Below are 21,287 nucleotides of genomic sequence, written 5' to 3'. Positions count from 1 at the left end.
GGGTGGCTCAGTCATTAAACGTCTGCCTTTGGCTCAGGTCATGATCCCGGGGTCCTGGGATCGAGCCCCGCATCGGGCTCCCTGCTCCGCGGGAAGCCTGCTTCTCCCTCTCCCACTCCCCCTGCTTGTGTTCCCTCTCTCACTGTGTCTCTCTCTGTCAAATAAATGAATAAAATCTAAAAAAAAAAAAAAAAAGTTTTCCCAGAGGAAGTGACGCCAGTAAAAAAATTTCACATTAAAAGAACCACAAGAGATAGTTCACAATCGTGAGAGTACAGGAATAAAATAGTTGTGGTTGATGCAGATTTATGAAGGAGTATGAGCATTTACTAAGAGAAAAAAATGCTCTCTTCATGTCATGCTGTATCAGGAGAAGGCAGTATAATTCAAGTGACTCATGATAGTTTTCTTAAAAAGAAATGAAATGCTTTAATTCTCAATGTTTCTTAAGTTCTAAATCACAGTGTGCTAAATATGAGTTTTACTATTATTTGCATTTCCCTGCATTTATAACCAAGAGTAAGAGAGTTTTTAATGTTTTGACAGACATGGGTAAAGTCACAGAATAATCACAAATTTTTCCACTGAGTTTTAAGATCGTATTGCATGGTTTCAGCTTGCATGGTCTTTTTTTTTTTTTTTTTTAAGATTTTATTTATTTGCGAGAGAGAGGATGAGAGACAGAGAGCATGAGAGGGAGGAGGGTCAGAGGGAGAAGCAGACTCCCTGCTGAGCAGGGAGCCCGATGTGGGACTCTACCCCGGGACTCCAGGATCATGACCTGAGCCGAAGGCAGTTGCTTAACCAACTGAGCCACCCAGGCGCCCTGCACGGTCTTTTTTATCTTCCCACACACAAGGATACGTGAAGAGTCCATGTTACACATATACTACATCAACATTCTCATCAGTTATGAGGATTTTTCTCAAGACAGGTGCAGGAATGGCTAACAGGAGAAAAACAATGGTGATAAATTGAAGAAGATATACACTGTTGCCATGGGTGAGGGAATATACAAAATATAGGTTAAAGAGTGAGATTTTACATGCCACAAAAATTTCCCAATGTTTGAAATTATCTGTTTTTCTAAGAGAACCTCACCAAAAGTCTGATTATCTACACAACAGAAGTCAGTCAAGGACTACAAGCCTCTCAAACTTTACTTGTGATGCTTTCATGATCATCAGTTGTGCATCTGGTTTTAGATACAAAGATCTACTAATTAGCATAATTGTCCAGAACCTATCTTCCACCAGAAAAGAATATGTGGCACCTGCCAGATACCTTGACTAAGTTTCTGAAGGTTCAAGTCTATCTTTGTCATTGCTTTTCTTCCAGTTTCAATGAGTTTGCATATCGGCCAGAGGCTAATGCAAGTGAGGTAGGGCCTAAAGCTTATACAGTCTTAGGGACCCTCTTTAAAGAAAATAATATAAAATTATAAAACAAAATTAGGTACAGAGCTTTGGAAGACATCCACTCAAGGGAGGGCCCCTGAGTTAAGATTCATTGTCTTCAAGGGAAATCTGCCCCCGAATTTATCAACCTAGAAAATTTACATGGAAAACATAGTTGAATAGCAAAAAAAAAAAAAAAAAAAAATAGTGGATTCAACAGCAATACTATGTCACAGCCAGAAATTACAGAGTCATGGCCCATCTTATGATAACACTAACTTAACGAACTAGAATTCTAGAAACTAAAAAAGGAAAAGAAATAGATAAAGCTTACCAAAGACTGCCTAATCCACATCCTGCATTTTCAATTACAGTATTTCTATCTTTTATTAAAAAAGAAAATTTTCATTGTCATTATAACAGTAAAATAAGCAAGAGAATCTCAGAATAAAATGACAGATTCTAACCCCATAATCTCAGAGCCAGACTCACAGAAGAAGCCTCCGAGCCTACCTATAACACAGCATTGAAAAACCATAATTTCTGCCAAAGCCTGAACTCCAGCTCATGACAGTTTCATGAAAATCTCTTAAAGGCATTACACTGAAACTAGAATTACTCAGTTAAAGGCACCCTCCTTGCCCTCCAAAAAATAAGACACCACTTTAATACTGTTAATATTTTTTACAGACAGGTGAACTTTTTAAATCAACCAGTTTTTTTTTAATTGACTGTTATTTTTAATTTAAAGACTTACTAGTAGAAAGAAAACATTTAAAAACAGGGAAAAAAGTTGAGATATGGTTAAGTTAACTAAATGTTTATGGTCTTAATAGGAAAGAAAAGAAAAACCATTTTACTCCTGTTAGTAAATGTCAGAGCTCTATGGTTCAATAAACTAAAACACAATATCCACAACTGACCAACAGAAAAACATTAAAAACAAGAAAGCATCTACAATATAACAAGCAATTAAGATTTTAAAAATTTTGAAAAATTAACTCTAATAGGATTTAAAAATAAGTTACAACTTAAATTTAAAAAACTGTCTTGGAAATTGATGTAATAATATCACTTAATAAAAAATAAAACACAAGTCCAATTCAGTGAAAATTCCAAAGAGAAGATGAAAAAAGCAACTTTTCAAATAAACTCTAAAAATTCTATAATATATTCTTCACTAAATTAGCCCTCTCAATGGTAAAATTACCTGTCCTAATAGAGGCACTTTAAGAAAAAAAAAATCCCAGGTTATTACAATCTGAATACTTCCTTAAAAATTTGTCTTTTATTTCTTACATTGTTTCACTCGTATTTTTCATTTTAAGTTTATTAAACCAAATATATGTGACAGAATGCTTATCTGAGGTGGTAAAATGCAGCAATTAACGAATAAAAAATATTTCAAAATGAAATATATATAAAAAATATAAAAGATGTCTGAAATGTATTATCCATCCTCCCAATGAAAGTATTTCCATCTGATGTTGTTCAAACCATACTGATGAAGTCAATGCTTCCACAAAGTCTACGAAAATGGCACATTTGTTTATTTGCTCAGCTATTTACACGTAAATGTTGAGTGTCTTTATCAAGGTTTCCAGCAGCCTGACTCTGGATGGCTGAAGCTCAATCCAGTCTTTGAATGGTTAATGGAATTTGAAGGAAACCAAGATTTAGAAATGGTAATCATCAGGCTTTAGAAACTATATACCTATATAATAATTTTGCACATTTTTTATGTGTACCCTCCAGGAATATATAATGGGAATATAAAAAAATTTTCAGAACTTCAAATTGCTCTATTAGAATGCCAAGCTCTCCTTAGAGTAATTATAAATGACTTCTTCAGCTGCACTGTTATCTTTATTGGAAAGGAAAATAAACTTAGATGCTCAGAAGCTATCTATCCCTGCTATAATACTGAGGGGTCACGATATAACAGAAGTCCACCCACCACTTACAAACTGCATAATTCATGGGCAAGACATATAATTGCTTTGACCTTCAGTTTCCTCATCCGTAAAATGATGATAATGTTCATATACCTCAGAGAGTGAGGGTTTTAAAAAGATAATGCACATGAAGTCACAAATTATAATGTGCTATACAATGGCTGAATTCATGACTGGAATGCTTCTTACGGGTAGGGTTAGAAGAAAACCCCTCCAGCCCCAACCCCACTACTCTCTAGCTCCTCTACAATTCTAGAACAGGGGTTGGGCCATGTTTGTTAATGGGCAGGGTCACTGCGTCTTAAAGGGATACATACATCATTTTGTGTGTCTTCTTTATGAGCCCATGAGGTTGAAGCACAAACCCAGGGCCTACTCCTGAATATTCTGGCCACTTTTCTTGCCACACAACTAACTGGTGGTAAAATTTGGTCTTGGGAGTAAGGGAGAAATTTTCCTGAGGCCTGGTCTAGGCTAAATCCAGCTTGCCTGAGCATTGGGCAGTATACCTTTCGTGTATTTTCTGCCCTGGCAAATTTCTAAGGACAGGTGGCCTTGGTTTATAGCAGGATTTACTTATCTTGGATCCCTTGTTCTGCCAACAAAATCTCACAAACAAGCCTCATTATGATACCTACCAGCAAGGATGGCTATAAATGCTGACAGAGTTCCAACGGAGAAAGGAACCTTACAAACAAAAAAATATATATAAACCTATTCATGAGTTCTGCCAATCTATCTTAATCTGCTAATGGTCAACAATGCTCTTGGACTAAAACACCATATTTAGTCACTGCAAAAAGGATAATATTATCTATAGGCTGTAATTCACAGCCTAGCAAATTCTTCATCACAGAAACCACACAGATTGACTTAATGCAGTTGGTAAATGTGGTCTCTCACTCAGAACCAGCCATAAGAATAAAATTATCACAAAAGTTAATGGAAGAATGGGCTCAAATCTATAGGATCAAAAAGTAAAAAGCCTGAGAGAGGGGGAGTAAGGAAGAAAATTTACAAACAAATAACACAGCTTTCAAAATCTGAAAGAGGTAATTTTAGAATAAATCAAAGCATTACTTTATACATTGAATCGTAACCAAAATGTTTCACAACCCATTAATTTATATGAGCTTAAAATGATTTAGATAGAGTCATAAATGGTAGGTCCATGGCATGCAATTAATGGAAATCAGGGAGAGCCCTGGACATCTCTAACCTTTGGAGTGTGACGTCACTGAGGCACCTCTGCTCTCCAACACCTTCCCCCAGTGCCACCGTGTGAGGAAGAGCCCTCAGCCAGATGGAACCAAACGGACTGACATCCATCATGTGTAATGTGCTCTCACTGGCTGAGAGGACCCTGAGTTAATAAAACCACTTGTGAAATACATCCAGTAAAGTGCCTCTTAATTGCTTCATTGTCTCATTTGATGGCTTGGATAAAGGATTATTAATGAGCCTCCCAGAGGAAAAAAAATGTATTTGAAAGGATCTATATACTCCAATCCTCCCTACCTATATTATTGCTCTTCTCACACTTCTAAAAAATAAGCAACCAAACAAAAGCAAACAAACAAAAAAACAGAAGGGGCTTTTAAAAATCTCTCAGGTCAACCAAAGGTAAAATGCTAAAGTGGTTTCTACTTAACCTATGATAGCATGTCTTGATGTCTTTAATGTCATGGCTTCCTGGGGGTCATGAGATAAGATCAGATGCTTTTAAATACCCTCCCCCCAAAACCTACAATCTCTTTTAAATACGCAATACATTTTGTGTCCTTCAATAAATAGCAAAACAGTCCAAAGGCTTGGAAACGCAATTATTACAAAATAAAATGGACTACATTTGAAATTCCTACCAATCCTGAAGTGTCATTAGAATGTTTTTCTGAAATTTTAGCCAAAACAAAAATGAGATGGTACCTAGCATACATCACATTTTTAAAAATAGAAATGTAGGGGCACCTGGGTGGCTCAGTTCATTAAGCATCCTACACTTGATTTCAGCTCAGGTCATGATTTCAGGGTCCTGGGATGTAGCCCCAAGTCGGGTTCTGTGCTCAGGGTGGAGTCTGCTTGTCCCTCCCCTTCTGCTCCTCCCCCTGCTCCTCTCTCTCTCTCAAATACATAATTTTTTTTTTAAGTACATACTATTATGTACTATTACGAAGTACAAGGATGTAGGAAAAAAACACTCCCTTGTGGCTGCTGAGAGCGGAAACAGGTACTCTGGACAAAAAGGGCAAAGAAGGAACAAGGAAATGGAAGAACTAAATTATTAACCTCTTGCTATTGTAAAATCACAAATTAATATTTTTTTCATTTTCCCAAACAACTCATATTTGAGTATTTTAAATGTAGGACATTAATTTTTGTTGGTCACTACTTTAATCCATCTAATGCAAGTTATATAAAAAGATGATTGATTTTTTCAGCATAAAAATTGTCATACTGTTTCCTCACAGACTGATGTTCACTGATTTGTAGTTTCTTACTCTGTTATGTTTGCCTAAAACTTCTCATTATTAAAATCAGTAAAATTCTTTGAATTATTTGTAAGGCTATCCTCAGTACCAAATTAGTTCTCTCCAACTAGAATTGTGGTGATTCCAAACTTTATAATAACTCTTAGCTTTAACAATGTATTCCTATATTTGTATATAATTTTTTCTTTCCTTCTTTTCTTGTTTCCTTGTGCAAGATATTCAAAGGTTTTTATAGACTTATACAGGAAATAGAAAAAAGCCATATGTAAAAAAAAATCAGAATCAGAATGCAGATACTGTTCTGCGAACTATTTTTTTTGTTTGGTTGGTTGATTTTTTTACTTAAAAAATATGTTGTTAGCAAAAAAAAAAAAAAATGTTGTTAGCTTCTTTCAGTGTCTTATCCTTCCAACATGTGATTTTGAAAGTTAGGCTTTGCCATTATATTTTTTAGCAAACCTACTACTGGACATTTTGACTATTTCTAGGACTTTATTCTTCTAAAGAATGCTGCAGTAAACATAAAATGGGTAGAGTTTAATTTTAAAAGGAGACAAGGAGGCTTAAAAGGGGAGTGCATTAGAATAAATTATGCCTATAAGAAAACCTGGTAAGGTTCAAATATCATCTGCTCATGTATCAGATGCTAGTCTTCATTGTTCTGTGAAGGCATTGAACTGGTTGCAATTTTTAGATCAGCAAAACACATTGGGTGTTTTGTGCAATCAACTAATAACTGTTTACGTTAATAATATTATCATTTCAGGGGCACCTGGGTAGCTCAGTCAGCTGAGCAGCTGATTCTTTGTTTCAGTTCAGGTCATGGTCTCAAGGTCCTGGGATCAAGCTCCACAGGGGGCTTCCCGCTCAGCAGGGAGTCTGCTTGTGGATCCTCTCCCTCCCTCTGCCCCTCCCTCCCACTCGTGCTCCTGCATGAGCACACTCTTTCTCTTTCAAATAAATAAATAAATCTTTTTAAAAATGCTTTAAAAAAAAGAATATTATCATTTTGAAAATGCCATCTCTAACAATAGTGAAGAAGAACTGGGGAAGGTTTGCATACTTCTTCCCACAGTGAAAAAGCATAACATTATCCAAAGCTTTCCGCTCTCTCACCCACCTTAAACACCATACCACTTGGGATGAAATAAAATAAACAAAATCATGTTATACAGTTATACAGGAGACCTAGGTTAGGGTTTATTGCAACACAAGCCAATCCAATTCAACAAATACAAACACAAAACACTGAGCTGTGTCCTTAGTGCATACAAAAGTGAACAAGATGAAATACCTTCCTTAAAGACATTTATAATCTAACACTGGTGGTGGGAGGAAAAAAGCAGGTCTTTTAGGGGAGAGAATATGCTACTATAACATGGAAGCATTTTTTTTAATGAATCCTTTTGTAGGACACATTGCACATGCCAACGAAAAGAGACTGGAAGTAGAGGCAGATACATGGAATCAAGAAGAGATGGGAGCAGGACTTTACAATATATCCAGATATGAAGAGGAATATGTCTCAAAAATGACAAAAGCAATAGCAATGAAAACCCCATGGGATAAGGAAAGCTAGTTCAAGGCCAGATGATCATGCCAAATAACGAACCACAAGGGAGTCAGAGGAGGAAAATCTTGTTGAGAGCATCATAAATACCTTTAGGTGGAAGACGGCATCTGAAACAGGCATGGCATGATGGTGGGATGTCCACAGTCCAAAAAGAACTACATCAAAAACTAATGATGTAATGTATGGTGATTAACATAACATAATAAAATTTAAAAAAAAAAAGAAGAAGAAATGGGTATGGGAGCATCTACAGTCCCTGGAACTCTCTATAGAGCCTGTTCTATAAGTATCATCTACTATAAAACTAACATTTTCCTAACCTAAGCCTGCTGAGACATAAGAGAACAGAGAAGCTCAATACAGACCTTAACCTCCCGGAACTTAGAACACACACCTTAGCGGCAGTGCTGGCCTGGGAGCTAATATTCGTCCAACGGAAGAAAAAGGCACAAAGACATCAATGCTACCAAAGGCAGTTTCTCAATAAAGGGCCACAGTTTTCCATCACTCTTGCTTACCAATTTCAGACCTGGGAGTGAAGATTGAATGTGAAAATAACTTTAGAGAGAAAAATGAAGATTGTGGGGACCAGATAAGTGAAGGAAGATATCTGAACCAACTATTTCTCAAACATGCCTAAACATCAGAATCATCTGAGCCTTTGGTTAAAAGTACTGATACCTGCCCCCACCTCCCACCCTGGGTGATTCTGACTGAACAGGTGATTCCCAGAGGTAAGGTCTGGGAATCCAAGTGGTGCAAAATCTCTCCAAGTGATTCCTACATGTAGTCGGGTTTAGACTCACTGGTAGAATATGAAATCCCTGGCTTCCATGAAGATGTAGAATATATATTTATTTTTTTTCAACATAGATATATAGAAAAAAAGACAAATAAATCACTGTATTTCCCTGGGCAAGTCCCTAAACATAACTCTACCTCAGTTTTATGCTCTGGAAAACAAAGGATTTGGAGTAGAAAATAATTTAGTTCCCTTATAGTTCCAAAATAACATGATTTTGGAGCTTAGTTAAGTGAGAGCTTTGAAGAAAAATTAACTCAAGGAAAAAACTTCCCCTCTGGCCTTACTGAAATATTGTGAAAAAGTTTTCCGATCTAAATTGGTTCCTTTATAGAATTTCCTTTTCTTTTACATGATCTTTTTCCATAATACTCTCTTTAAACTCACAGACATGGCATATTTTAGAAAGAATTGTTATAAATACTGTAAATGCCAGATTCTGTTTTACAGTGGCCAAACAAAATAACGATGGTACAATGTACCAACATTACAAAGTACATGTGATTTACACAGGAGGTAAGAACTTCACTTTGACGTTCTTTAAATGTTCGTGAATTACGTCCTACTTGGTTGGGGGCTGTTTACTCTCTTCAAGACCGTTTTAGCAGCTCAAGAAGTACTGATGGCATCAGTGGTTCTCTGATAGAGGATGCTCCTTTCATCACTCAGCACCTAGAATAGTTCATGGCTCATCATAGATAGTCAAAAAAGACTTACTGAATGAATTAACAGATTTACAGATACGCAAAAATCTTTTTCTTTGCACAAGTTCCCCCCAAGGGCTCTTCAACTGTATTTTTCCACTGATAATTTAGTCTCCTTAATATTCTAATACAATTTTTACTCTACAGTTTTTAGATGCGAGTAAATAGATTCTGGTACCGATGGGGGGAGGGGTGGGAAAAGGGGGACAACAGTCTCCACACCAACAAGCGATTCTTGGGACACCAGCTGGTTGTATCACCAGCGAGACCCCAAGACCTGACCTTTACTGCCCACCTGCTTGTACTCACCGACCTTTCTCCCACATTTTTCCTTAAGCTCTTCTTTCCAGCTTAGCTCTTAACTCCAGCGAATGGAAAGCGAAACCGCCCCTCCAAGCGAAAGCGGCTGCGCTGACAAGACCTCCAGGGGACCCAGCACAGGGACCCGTTTGAGCTTAACCCCTAACTCGCGCCTGCGCGGATGGACCACGGAGCGACCTCTGGAATGACCGACAACTACCTTTACCTCGTTATACTACTACAGTCTCCGCCCTTGGAGGAGCACAAGCCTCATTTACATAACATACAGTGTGGGTATAGGCATGTTTTTCGTGACCTTATGCCCACCTCTGCATTCGATGATAAGGCTTCCCTATCTAAATATTCATCCTAACCCTAAATAAAAGGAATCCGTTCACCCTCGCTCTGGGGACTCACGGCTTTGGAAGCCATTCTCCTTCATGTCTTTATTTGCTGCAAATAAAGTTTTGTTTGTGCGACTGATATTCAACCTGGTGCAGTTTCTGACTCACCAAGCAACGAACTCACATCGGTTCAGGCACAGCTGTCGTACAATTCAACTGAATTCTGACACAGTCTCTCCGGAGATAGCATAATTCCACAAGTCAAGGGTTCTGTCTGACAGGACCACGCCCCGCCCCCTACTCCAGACACCAGCTGAAAGCACCAGTTGTTACCTGTACTTCTGACCTACCAACTACAAATTGGAGGTTTCCACAATCTTCTTGGGTTTGATTAATTTGCTAGGGCAGCACACAGAGCTCAGAGAAATATTTTACTTACTAGATCCCTGGTTTATTATAAAAGGATACAACTCAGGCATAGCTAGATCAAAGAGATGCGCAGGCAAGCTATGGGGGAAGAAGGCACAGAGTTCCATGCTGTCCCCACGTGCTCCACTCTCCCAGTACCTCCACATGCGCACCAACCCAGAAGCTCTCTGAACCCTGTCCTTTGGTGTTTTTATGGAGTTTTTATGGTTTTACACTACATAGTCATGACTGATTAATTCTTAATTCAACCTCCAGCCCGGCCCCTTCCCTAGAGGTAGGGAGGTTGAGGGGCTTGAGTATTGAATGTTTCAACCCTCCAGTTACCTGGATGGTTCCCCTGGCAATAGTCTCCATACTAAGGCTACTTAAGCACTTTCCAAAAGTCACCATTAACATAATAAAAGGCACCTTTATCGTTCTTATCATAGGAAATTCTAAGGGCTTTAAGGACCTGTGCCAGGAACTGTGTCAAAGACCAAATATATATTCCTTATTATAAATAAATCCCAATATCACAGAGAGTCGAAGCACAGGAGTTTCCCCTTATCTGGGGAGGATCCGTTCCAAGACCCCCCACCGTGGGTGTCTGAAATCACAGATAGTACCTAACACTGTAGAAACTGGTTTTCTTTTCCTGTACATGCATACCTATGATATAGTTTAATTTATTAATTATGCACAGGAAGAGATTAACAATAATAATAATAAAATAGAACAATTATGACAATATACTGTAATAAAAGCTGTGTTAGTGTGGCCTCTCTCTTTCTCTAAGCATCTTCTTGTATTGTACTCACCTTTCTTGTGAAGATGTGACATGAGAAAATAGCATAGCATTTCATAGGAAATGAGAGGAAGTGAGGTGAATGATATAGGCATCAGAAGGAGGAGCATCTGCCCCTGGAAGTTTAAACTGTGGGTAATAAACTACTGGAAACATGAAACCAGAGGAAACAAAACCACAGGAAGCAAAAACCACAAGGAAGCAAAACCGAGGTCAAGTGGGGGATTACTGTAAGTTTAACCACATTCAGCATTTACTTGAACTTCAGAAAAGATTCCTGAGCTGTTCTATTACCTACCTGCAAGTGCTGCTTTTCTGCATCACGTCAGCTCGATGATACCCAGAGAGTTTGCAAAAACCGTCATTACTATAAACTACAGGCCAATCCACAATCTGGGCATTTCCCAGTAAGAAACTTGATTCTAAAGAAGAAAGAAGGAAAAGGAAGTTTTTTTATCTTCATTTAACAATGTACTTCTTTCAAGTAAACAAAAAGACAAATTTATAGACAAATACAATTATGGTTTGTTAGTACAAATAATAAAGCCTATTCTTGAGATTGACATAATCAGTTTAGCCTGATTATCTAATGAGATCAGCAGTAAGTACCAGATTTGCATACAAACAAAAACCCCATTAAAAAAAAAAAAGCCAGTTTATAATACCTCTTTGCATTCAAATACAATCTAATCTATGAAAAACAAGTATGGTTAATATTAAGTAAATGTTAATGACTATAATAATTACACCTAAACACAGATTAATTTAAGAATAGGGCCAGAGTAACTTCTCCACTAATTGAGAAAACTAAACTTGATAATATTGAGGCAATTTGTATGACTGCTTCAAAACTTCTATTATTATAATTTTGACATGATGGGACAAATTGTCCATTAGATTGATCTTGAGAAGTCTAATTTAAAATAACACTGAAGAGGGGTGCCTGGGTGGCTCAGTTGGTTAAACTTCGGACTCTTGGTTTTAGCTCAGCTCATGATCTCCTGGGTCATGAGATCAAGCCCCACAGAGGGCTCTATGCTCAGTGGGGAGTGTGCTTGAGATTCTCTCCCTCTGCCCCTCCCACCACTTGCTCGCTCACTCTCTCTCTCTCAAATAAATAAATAAATCTTTAAAAGAAATTTAAAATAACATTGAAGATTCCTTTTTAAAAATAAAATTATTCAAATATATTATTTTCAACCACATTCTACACAGAATTTGGAAACTATCATTATTGTAAATAAAAGAAATACCTTTGGTCTGTTTTGCACAGAGAAGTGATTTTGCTTCAGGTATAAAATAAAATAAGATAAAAACAGAGAGGGAGGGGTGCCTGGGTGGCTCAGTCATTAAGCGTCTGCCTTCAGCTCAGGTCATGATCCCAGGGTCCTGGGATCCAGCCCTGCATCAGGCTCCCTGCTTGCTGGGAAGCCTGCTTCTCCCTCTCCCACTCCCCCTGCTTGTGTTCCCTCTCTCTCTCTGTCAAATAAATAAATAAAATCTTTAAAAAAAAAAAAAAAGAAGGAGGAGGAGGCAAACCATAAGAGAATCTTAAATACAGAGAACAAACTGAGGATTGCTGGAGGGGAGGTAGGTGAGGGGATGGGCAAATGGGTGATGGGCATTAAAGAGGGCACTTGCTGGGATGAGTACTGGGGGTTATATGTAAGTAATAAATCACTAAATTCTACTCCTGAAACCAATACTACACTATATGTTAACCAACTTGAATTTAAATTTAAAAAAAATTAATACAAAAAATATCTTTTGATATCAACCTTGATTAAAAATCCAATATTTAAAAAGAGTAAATTTGGGCGCCTGGGTGGCTCAGTTGGTTAAGCGACTGCCTTCGGCTCAGGTCATGATCCCGGAGTCCCGGGATCGAGTCCCACATCGGGGTCCCTGCTTGGCGGGCAGTCTGCTTCTCCCTCTAACCCTACCCCCTCTTGCGCTCTCTCTCTGACTCTCTCTCTCTCTAATAAATAAATTTTAAAAATCTTTAAAAAAAAAAAGTAAATTTAAGGGATTACTATACTTCAAAAATTCAAAATATCTACCAAAAAAATCTCCTTTGAACTCATATTCAAAATAGTGTCCTAAAAGGGAAATTAACTTATGAGTTTAAGACTTTAAATTTAAATCCTGACTCAAAGTTGGTCTTCATAAAAATAGCAATGCAATTCAACATTTACTAAGTAGCTGCTAAGTAAAAGGCACTACTCTGGGTCAAACAATGGGATAGAATAAAGATCAATAAAACATACCCTTTACTCTCAAAAAAACTTCCATGTTAAGAAAAATAAATATGTAACAACCAATTACAATTATCAGAATAGATGCTAAATCTAGAAGTATTGGACAAAATATGGCAAAAATCTGTTTCAAAGTACTAAAAACAACCAAAAATAGACAGAAACTGAAAAAAGACAAACCCTTGAAATAAAAGAGATACATTAAATAAGGTATTCATTTAACTGTCCATTCCCAGAGAGCAAATTTCCAGGTTATACAGTTCATTGGTGATAGAGCTCAAGCAGAAAAAGTTTTATGGGACTAAATAGTCAAAAGTCACAATTTGGGGCTGCCAGAGCAGCTTGAAGTTGAGGGGAAGATCCTTTAACATACGGAGCCATAAACCTGTATATAAATCTACCTCAAATCCTTCTCTGTGATCTAAACTATGCATGCACAAAATGAGTCTACAAGAAACCTGTCTACTCCAGCAATGACTACAAGGCAAGAGGTAAGCAGAAATTTCACCAGCTCTCAAGGCTAGAAGACAAATTGTTGAGTTCAAGTCCTATCAAGTTAGAGAAGCTTGGTAGATACCTCAAGTTCTCCATTCAAGCCACAGAAGGTCATGCTTTAGGAATAAGAAACAAGTCCCAGGATAATGGGTTATAACCTGGGACTAAGATTAAAAATGTGGAAAATACACTCTCTCTCTCTCTCACACACACACACACACACACACTCCCACAAAGCTAAAATCGTGATCAAGGAAACCCACCCATAACTTAACTACCTGCTCTCTATAATGTATGAACACAGTGTCTGGTATGCACTTAAAAACTATTAGGCATGCAAAGAAACAGAAAACTTTTATGATAATCCAGGGAAAAAATAAGCCATAGAAAGAGAGGTCAATATGGGAACATAGAAATAAATAATACAACCTCTGGAATAAAAAAATTCATTGGATAGGTTTAACAGTACATTGAACACTAAGAAAGAACAATTTAAAAACATATCAATGCAAATGGTTCCAAGCTGAAGCAAAAAGAGAAAGAGATTAAAGATGTTCCATAGGACAATATCAAGCAGTCTAAGACCTATGTAGTTGAGGCTGGAAAAAAATAGACAGAATAGGGCATAAATGTTATATGAATAAAGGATAACTCAAATTTTTCAAATTGCATGAAAAATGACAATCTAGAGATCTTAGTTCAGTAAACCCAAGCAAGATAAATGCAAGCAAAGCCACAGTACAAAGATGGGTAAGGGTAAAGCTGAACATAGAAAATAAGGGGAAAAAGTCTTTTAAGCATCCAAAGAAAAAAGATTATTTAAGTATGTTTCAGGGGAGATGGGGGAGATAATAATTACAGCCTACAAATCATGAAAAACAAAGACGACCAAAAAACAATGAAATGACATCTTTAAAATACTGAGAGGAAAATATTTATCAACCTAGATTTTCATGTAGAGCAAAGGTATCCTTCAAAATTGAAGGCAAAATAAAGACACATTCAGAAACAAAACAGGAAGAATTCATTGCCAGCAGAATCACAGTAAAACAAATGTGGTAGGTGTTTTAGCTGAAAGGAAAAAAAATCAAAATAATAATAATGATGACCCTCACAAAAAAAGTCAAGAAGGTAAAAATAAACAGCTGGTGGGACAAACAGAAAGCAAACCACCGGGGGTGCCTAGGTGGCTCGGTAGGTTGAACGTCCAACTCTTGATTTTGGCTTAGGTCATCATCTCGAGGTCATGATCTCAAGGTCATGTGATAAGAGCCCTGCTTTGGGCTCCACACTCAGTGCAGAGTCTGCTTGAGATTCTCTCTCTCCCTCTCCATTCGCCCCTACCTCCATGCTCTCTCGCACTCTCTCTCTCTCTCTGTAAAATAAATAAATAAATCTTAAAAGAAAAAAAAGTAAACCATGGGATGGTAGCCCTAAATCCAACCATATCAAGCATTACATGAAATGTAAATGGGATAAATAGACTAATTAAAAGACAGAAATTTTCAAACTGGATTTTAAAACAAAGAAACTGATAGTCTACTATTTCTAAGAAAGCCATTTAAAGTATAAAGACATAGACAAGTTGAAAGTGAAAGTGTGGGGAAAATACACTACATTAACACTAAGCATGAGAAAGTAAATGTGGCTACATTAATGCAAAATAAAGTAGTCTTAAAGACAAGGATAATAGAGCTAAAAAGAGGCAATTAATGATAACAAAAAGGTCAACTCATTAGGAAAACATAACTCTCTCAATACCTATTAAAGGCTCAGACAGCTCCAGGCTCAGTGAAATCTTTCAAATATTTAAATAAGACATAATATAAATATTATACAAACTCTCAAAAAATATATGAGGAAACATTTCTGAACTTGTTTTATGAGGTTAGCATTATCATAATACCAAAAGCTGACAATGTCTGTTCAAAAAAGATTACTGACCAATAGATCTTATGAATATAGTTGCAAAAATCCAGAAGACCATATTGACAAATAGAAATAGCAATATATATATACTATACATATAACCAAGTAGGGTTTATCTTATCACTGTAAGGCTGATTTATCATTATGTGATCAATCAATGTAATCCATCATATCAACAGAATAAAAGAAAAAACCTATCATTATATCTCAATAGATGTAGAAAAAACCATTTGACACACTTATTCATGATTAAAATCTTTGAGCAAACCTGAAAAGAAGGAAACTTCCTCAAACTGATAGAGGATACCTACTAAAATATCTATAGCTAACATTATTCTTAAAAGTAGAATATTGAGTAACTTCCCCCTAAGATCAGGAAAAAGTCAAGGATGTGTATTCTCAACCCTTATACTCAACATTTTATTAGTGGCCCAACTAATGAAATAAGGCCAAAAAAAGGAAAAAGAAAAAAACAGAAAGGATGTAAATATTGGAAAGGAAGATATAATTGTTTTCTACTTGCAGATGGCACGATTGTTTACAGAGAAAAGCCTAAGGAATATTCAAAGGAACATCTAAAATTAAGTGAATTTAGCAAGGTTGCAGGATATAAAGTTAATATAAAAGTCAGTTTTGTTTCTATATACTAGCATTAAACAATTGAAAAATGAAAAATAATTTCACTTAGAATGATATAAAAAATATAAAATACTTAGGAATAAATTTATCAAAAGATGTGCAGGACCTCTGGAGTGAAAACTAAAAAAACTCAGGTAAATTAAAAAACACCTAGACAAAAAGAGAGCTGTGTCATGTTCATGAATTGAAACTGGATATTTTTAAGACATCAGTTCTCTGCAAATTGATCTATAGATTCAATACAATCCCAGTGAAAATACCAATAGGCTTTTCTGAAGTAATGGACAAAGTAATCATAAAATGTTTATGAAAGTACAAATTACCTAAAATAATCCAAAATAAAATCTGAAAAAGAAGAACCAAGTTGGGGAAACATACAACCAGATTAAAAAGTTCAGAGATAGACCCTCACATAAATGGTCAATTGATTTTTTGCATAGATACCAAGGCAGTTTAATGGGTAAAAAAAAGTCTTTTCAATGAACTGTGCTAAAACAACTATATATCCACATGAACAAAAATTGAACCATGACTGCTATCTCACACCACACACACACACACACACACACACATTTAAAATGGGTGATCGACCTAAATAGAAAAGTGAAAACTAAAAAGAAAACGTAGGAGAAAATCTTTGCCACTTTAAGGAAGACAAGAATTTCTTAGATAAGACTCATATAGCAATCACCATAAAGGAAGGTGTTGATAAATTAGACATCATCAAAATAAAATCAGCTGCCCATTCAAGGACATGGTCCAAAAAAGTGAAAAGGAAATCCACAGAATGAGAAAAAATACTTACAATACAGATATTTGAGAAAGAACTCCTATCCAGAATATACCCAAAAATCCTACAAAAAGACAAATGACCCAATAAACAAAATGGGCAAATGACTCAAACAGACATTTCCCAAAAGAAGATATACAATGGCCAATAACCACAAGAATAAGATGTTCACCATCATCAGACATCAGGGAAATACAAATTAAAAGCACAATGATATATCACTCTTCAACCATTAGGGTGGCTGTAAAGGTTAATGATACAAAATTTGATGAGAATGTGAAATAAATGAAACTCTTTATAAAAATATTAATGAGAATACAAAATGGAACAATCATTTTGAAAAACAGTTTCTTGTAGAGTTAAATATTTAACTATGACCCAGATATTTCATTCTTAGGCATTTACTCAGTGAAATGAAAACATATGTTAACAATAAGACTTGTAGAAAATGTTCACATCATATTTATTCATAGCAGCCAAAAATTGAAAACAAAGCAAATGTTCATCAACAAGAGAACGGATTAAAAATTGTGACATATTCATACAAGAAAAGCTACTCAGCTCTAAAATGGTACAAACTACTCATACATGCAACAACATGGATGAATCTGATAAACATTATAATGATTGAAAGAAGCCAGAAGCTATAATTTCGTTCATATGAAGTTTAAATACAGGCAAAGTTAATCTATGGTGATAGGGATCAGAACAATTATTACTAAAGGGAATGGGTAGGCAACTGACAGGAAAAAGGAAAAAGAAACTTTCTGGGGAAGGTCATTGTTCTCTATCTTTATAGAGGTATAAGTCACACAAGTGTATATATTCCTCTAAGAGCAATTGAACTGTACACTTAAGATCTGTGTATTTTACCACATATTAATTACTTACCTCAAATTTAAAAGAAAACTCAAGGAAGACAAAAGACCAGAGATTCAGAAGTTTTAGGAAAGCTGTGGCATTTGAAATGAACCTTAGCTAAGAGAATGGTAATACTACCTTTTCTTGGTACATAGGGTGGTTAAAGTAGAGATTAAAATGAACTTCCCACAAAAAATGCTTCATAAAGTATAAATTCCTCTATAAATATATGACATTTTCATTTATGTATAGCATCAAGTATAAATGGTTATAATGTGATCATCAAAAACTAACTTTTCTCCTCTTAGCCCAGGCTGGGTCCTACTCAGTTTACTCCTGCTAATCCATATGCTCTCCACTTCATGACTAGGCAGCTATGGCAGTCCATTCAGCTACATGGTCTCCCTGCCTCAGCTGATCTTGTTTGTCACACTAATGTTCACTTGTCCCCCCGAATCTCTGCCTCCATCCTACCACTCCTCATCCAGATCAAGACTCCCAAGTGCTTACATTATCAGATTCTCTCCCAGACTTAGAAAGCATAGAGAACTTCATTCTCCCTACCTATACAAAGTCCATGCTATTGCAGTTAAGTCAGTTTTGTCATTATGGCTCCAAAATATACTCACCCATGATGCCTACTGTCCACTTGAAATGCTTTTCCCCCATTGCTTTACCTATCAAACCTTTCAGAACCAGCTCACTCTACCTTCCCTATGAGACATTCAGTGAGTACCACTCAGCCTACATCCCCCTCTGGCTACCACCATATCTGTCTCCAACACTTCACTGGACAAACTTTCCATAAAAGTTGTCTATTCTCATTGGTTCCATCTTCTCAGCTCCCATTCACTCGACTCACTCCTATCTGGTTCTTTCCTTACCACTCCAGGACAACCAAGATCACCAGTAACCTCTCCATGTCACCAAACCCAAAGGATGCTTTTTATTCATCTCACTTGACAATTCAGAAGCACTGGTAACCACTCCCTCCTTAAAATTTCTTGACCCTTAGCTTTCATAAAATGACCTTCCCCTGGTTCTCTGAACAGTCCTCCATTTCCTTTGCAGGCTCAACATTCTTTATCCAGTGAGTATATATTGGAGTTTCTCCACATCGGTTCCTCTTATAACTTCACCTGTCTCCAAATATTCAGTAACTCATAACTTTATATCTCCAAACCAGACCTCTTTTATAAACTCTAGATCTTGATATCCACATTGACCTAGATATCCTCTTTGATATTTTTTTTTAAGATTTCATTTATTTATTTGACAGAGAGAGACACAGTGAGAGAGGGAACACAAGCAGGAGGAGTGGGAAAGGGAGAAGCAGGCTTCCCGCCGAGCAGGGAGCCCGATGCGGTGCGGGGCTCAATCCCAGAAGCCTGGGATCATGACCTGAGCCAAAGGCAGACGCTTAATGACTGAGGCACCCAGGTGCCCCTAGATATCCTCTTAGATATCTTAAAGGGACCTCAGTATCTTAGAGAATGGGATTACCATCCATACAGTTATGTAAGCCAGAAATCTGGAAGCCATCTTTCAATATCCTTCTCATTATCCTTATATCAATCCATCACCAAATCCTATTAATTTTATCTCCTCAAACTTTCAAATTTCTCCATTTATCTGGATCTTCACTGTCATCTCCCAAATCCAAGCTTCCATCGCCTCTCCCCTAGATCACTCCAACAGCTATCTAATTGATTTACACCAATTCTCTCCGGGATTTCTTCAATGGATTGACCACACTGAAGCCAGAGAGGTCTTTCCAAATTTCCAACTGAATCATGTTCTCTCCCTGCTTTAATACCTGTCAATAACTTATAATGGCTCTCAGAATGCTCAAATCCTTTCCTTGGCCTATAATGACTTCAAAGTCTGTCAAATCAGCCACAGTCAAATTTTTCTTGTATTTTTGTAAGCTTCAAGCTCTCTCCCAACATAGACCCTTTTAACTTGCCATTCTCTCTGCCTAAACACCATTCTTTTCCTCACTGATCTGATTGACACTTGCAGTTATTTAAATCTTAACTCAACTCTCATGACCTCTGTAAATCTTTCCCTGACCTTCTGACCAGGTCATACCTAATAATTTTAGACATGATGCACCTCTTCTTCACAGCCCTTAACACAGTTATAATTTTATACCTATTTGTGTTATGATATGATGAATGCACATCTGCCTCTTGGGCTGTAAGCTCTGTAGGACAGAGCCTGTACGCACTTTGGTCCAATTTGATCCTCCTGTACTTAACACAGTGTCTGGCACATAGTAGATGCTTGCTTGTTGGTTGACTATATCAATATACAAATGAATTAATGTATTCATGCAGGGATCTCTATATAATTGGTATCATGAAATTTAGTATGCAATGCCTCTCTAAATACTTCATGTATATATTACTTTTAACTTCTTAGATAATATAGTCCTTAGGATTATGAATTTTATGCCTACTGTGCCTAGAAGAGTTGTAATATAGTAATTATTTATTGGTTGAAATAATTGCTTCTATCCCAGGAAATGGAAAACAAATGTTCTAAAAAAGAACTAATATAAACATGAAAGGTCCTACTGAGGGATGCTTTCTCTCCTCCAGAAACTAAGCAAACCAGTGTTTTCAAATTTGTTTTAAATTGAAGTTCATAGTAAGAAATTAATTTTATATAGTATCTTAAAATGTGTTTGCACAGATACACACATGTACCTACACAAACACACAACTAAAAAAAATTCTCAAACAACACTTACTACATGAGATATCCTCCTTTTTTATTCTATTTCAATTTTTTGGTGTGCTAGTTAAGACCCATTAAATCAATTTTATACCCCAAAGTAAAGGTTATATCTCACAACATCCCCAAGGTCTTGCAGACCTCCCTCTGTCATAAACAGACTTGTTTTCAAGACATTTGTTAGGATTTGGATCAGGAGCTCTAATTGCTCCTAGTTAATTCTGCTATTAAAAATATTAAACTGCTCCCACCATACCATTTTTAATAACTCTAAGGTGAGAAAATTAAGACTCCAGCTCGGTAGGGCCTAACTATGATTATTCATTTGTTGTTGATATATTATTTCACTTATACTCTAATAACTCTATGTAATAACAAAATCAAAGCAACCTTTAGCGAAGCCCAAACTCTGTGCTAGGCATTGGGACAGGTTTCATATCTATTATCTCTAATCTGGAAAACAACTCCATTCTGCAATGAGTCAGAGACTCACCAAGCCCAGATTCCCCAGGACTAGCAACTAGAACGCAGGTTCCCTAAATTCTAATTCTTGACTGAGATATTTGCAAATTCAAACATTTTCTGGGTGAAATTGTGTCTTTTTTTCCCTATAATGGAAACGTAGGAAGTCAAAGAGTGAAGAAGTCTTAAAGCGACTCACTACAGGCAGGATAAATTCTCTTATAAGCTTGGAGTCAGAGTTGTTCAGTGGGAAAAAAAAAAAACACGGAAGTTGGAATCAATCCCATTTTTCAAAATATATACTTGGTTTTAGCCAATAATCATAGAATATGGACTATTC

At 36.6% G+C, this 21,287-nt stretch overlaps 1 protein-coding gene across 1 annotated transcript in view; it reads right to left on the bottom strand.

Moving 5' to 3' along the window:
• KCNH5 (potassium voltage-gated channel subfamily H member 5) overlaps window positions 1-21,287 on the bottom strand; it is a 277,648-nt gene that overhangs the window by 236,315 nt on the left and 20,046 nt on the right. The window contains exon 2 of the mRNA XM_081830419.1: window positions 11,076-11,199. Within this exon, the coding sequence (XP_081686545.1) occupies window positions 11,076-11,199 (124 nt within the window). The remainder of the gene's footprint in view (window positions 1-11,075; window positions 11,200-21,287) is intronic.

This window comes from Leptonychotes weddellii, chromosome 9, assembly GCF_054177405.1.
Source record: "Leptonychotes weddellii isolate Sample4059 chromosome 9, ASM5417740v2, whole genome shotgun sequence".
Taxonomy (NCBI): Eukaryota; Metazoa; Chordata; class Mammalia; order Carnivora; family Phocidae; genus Leptonychotes; species Leptonychotes weddellii.
Note: the sequence above shows the minus strand (reverse complement) of the source record. Positions and strands in the feature narration are given on the sequence as shown.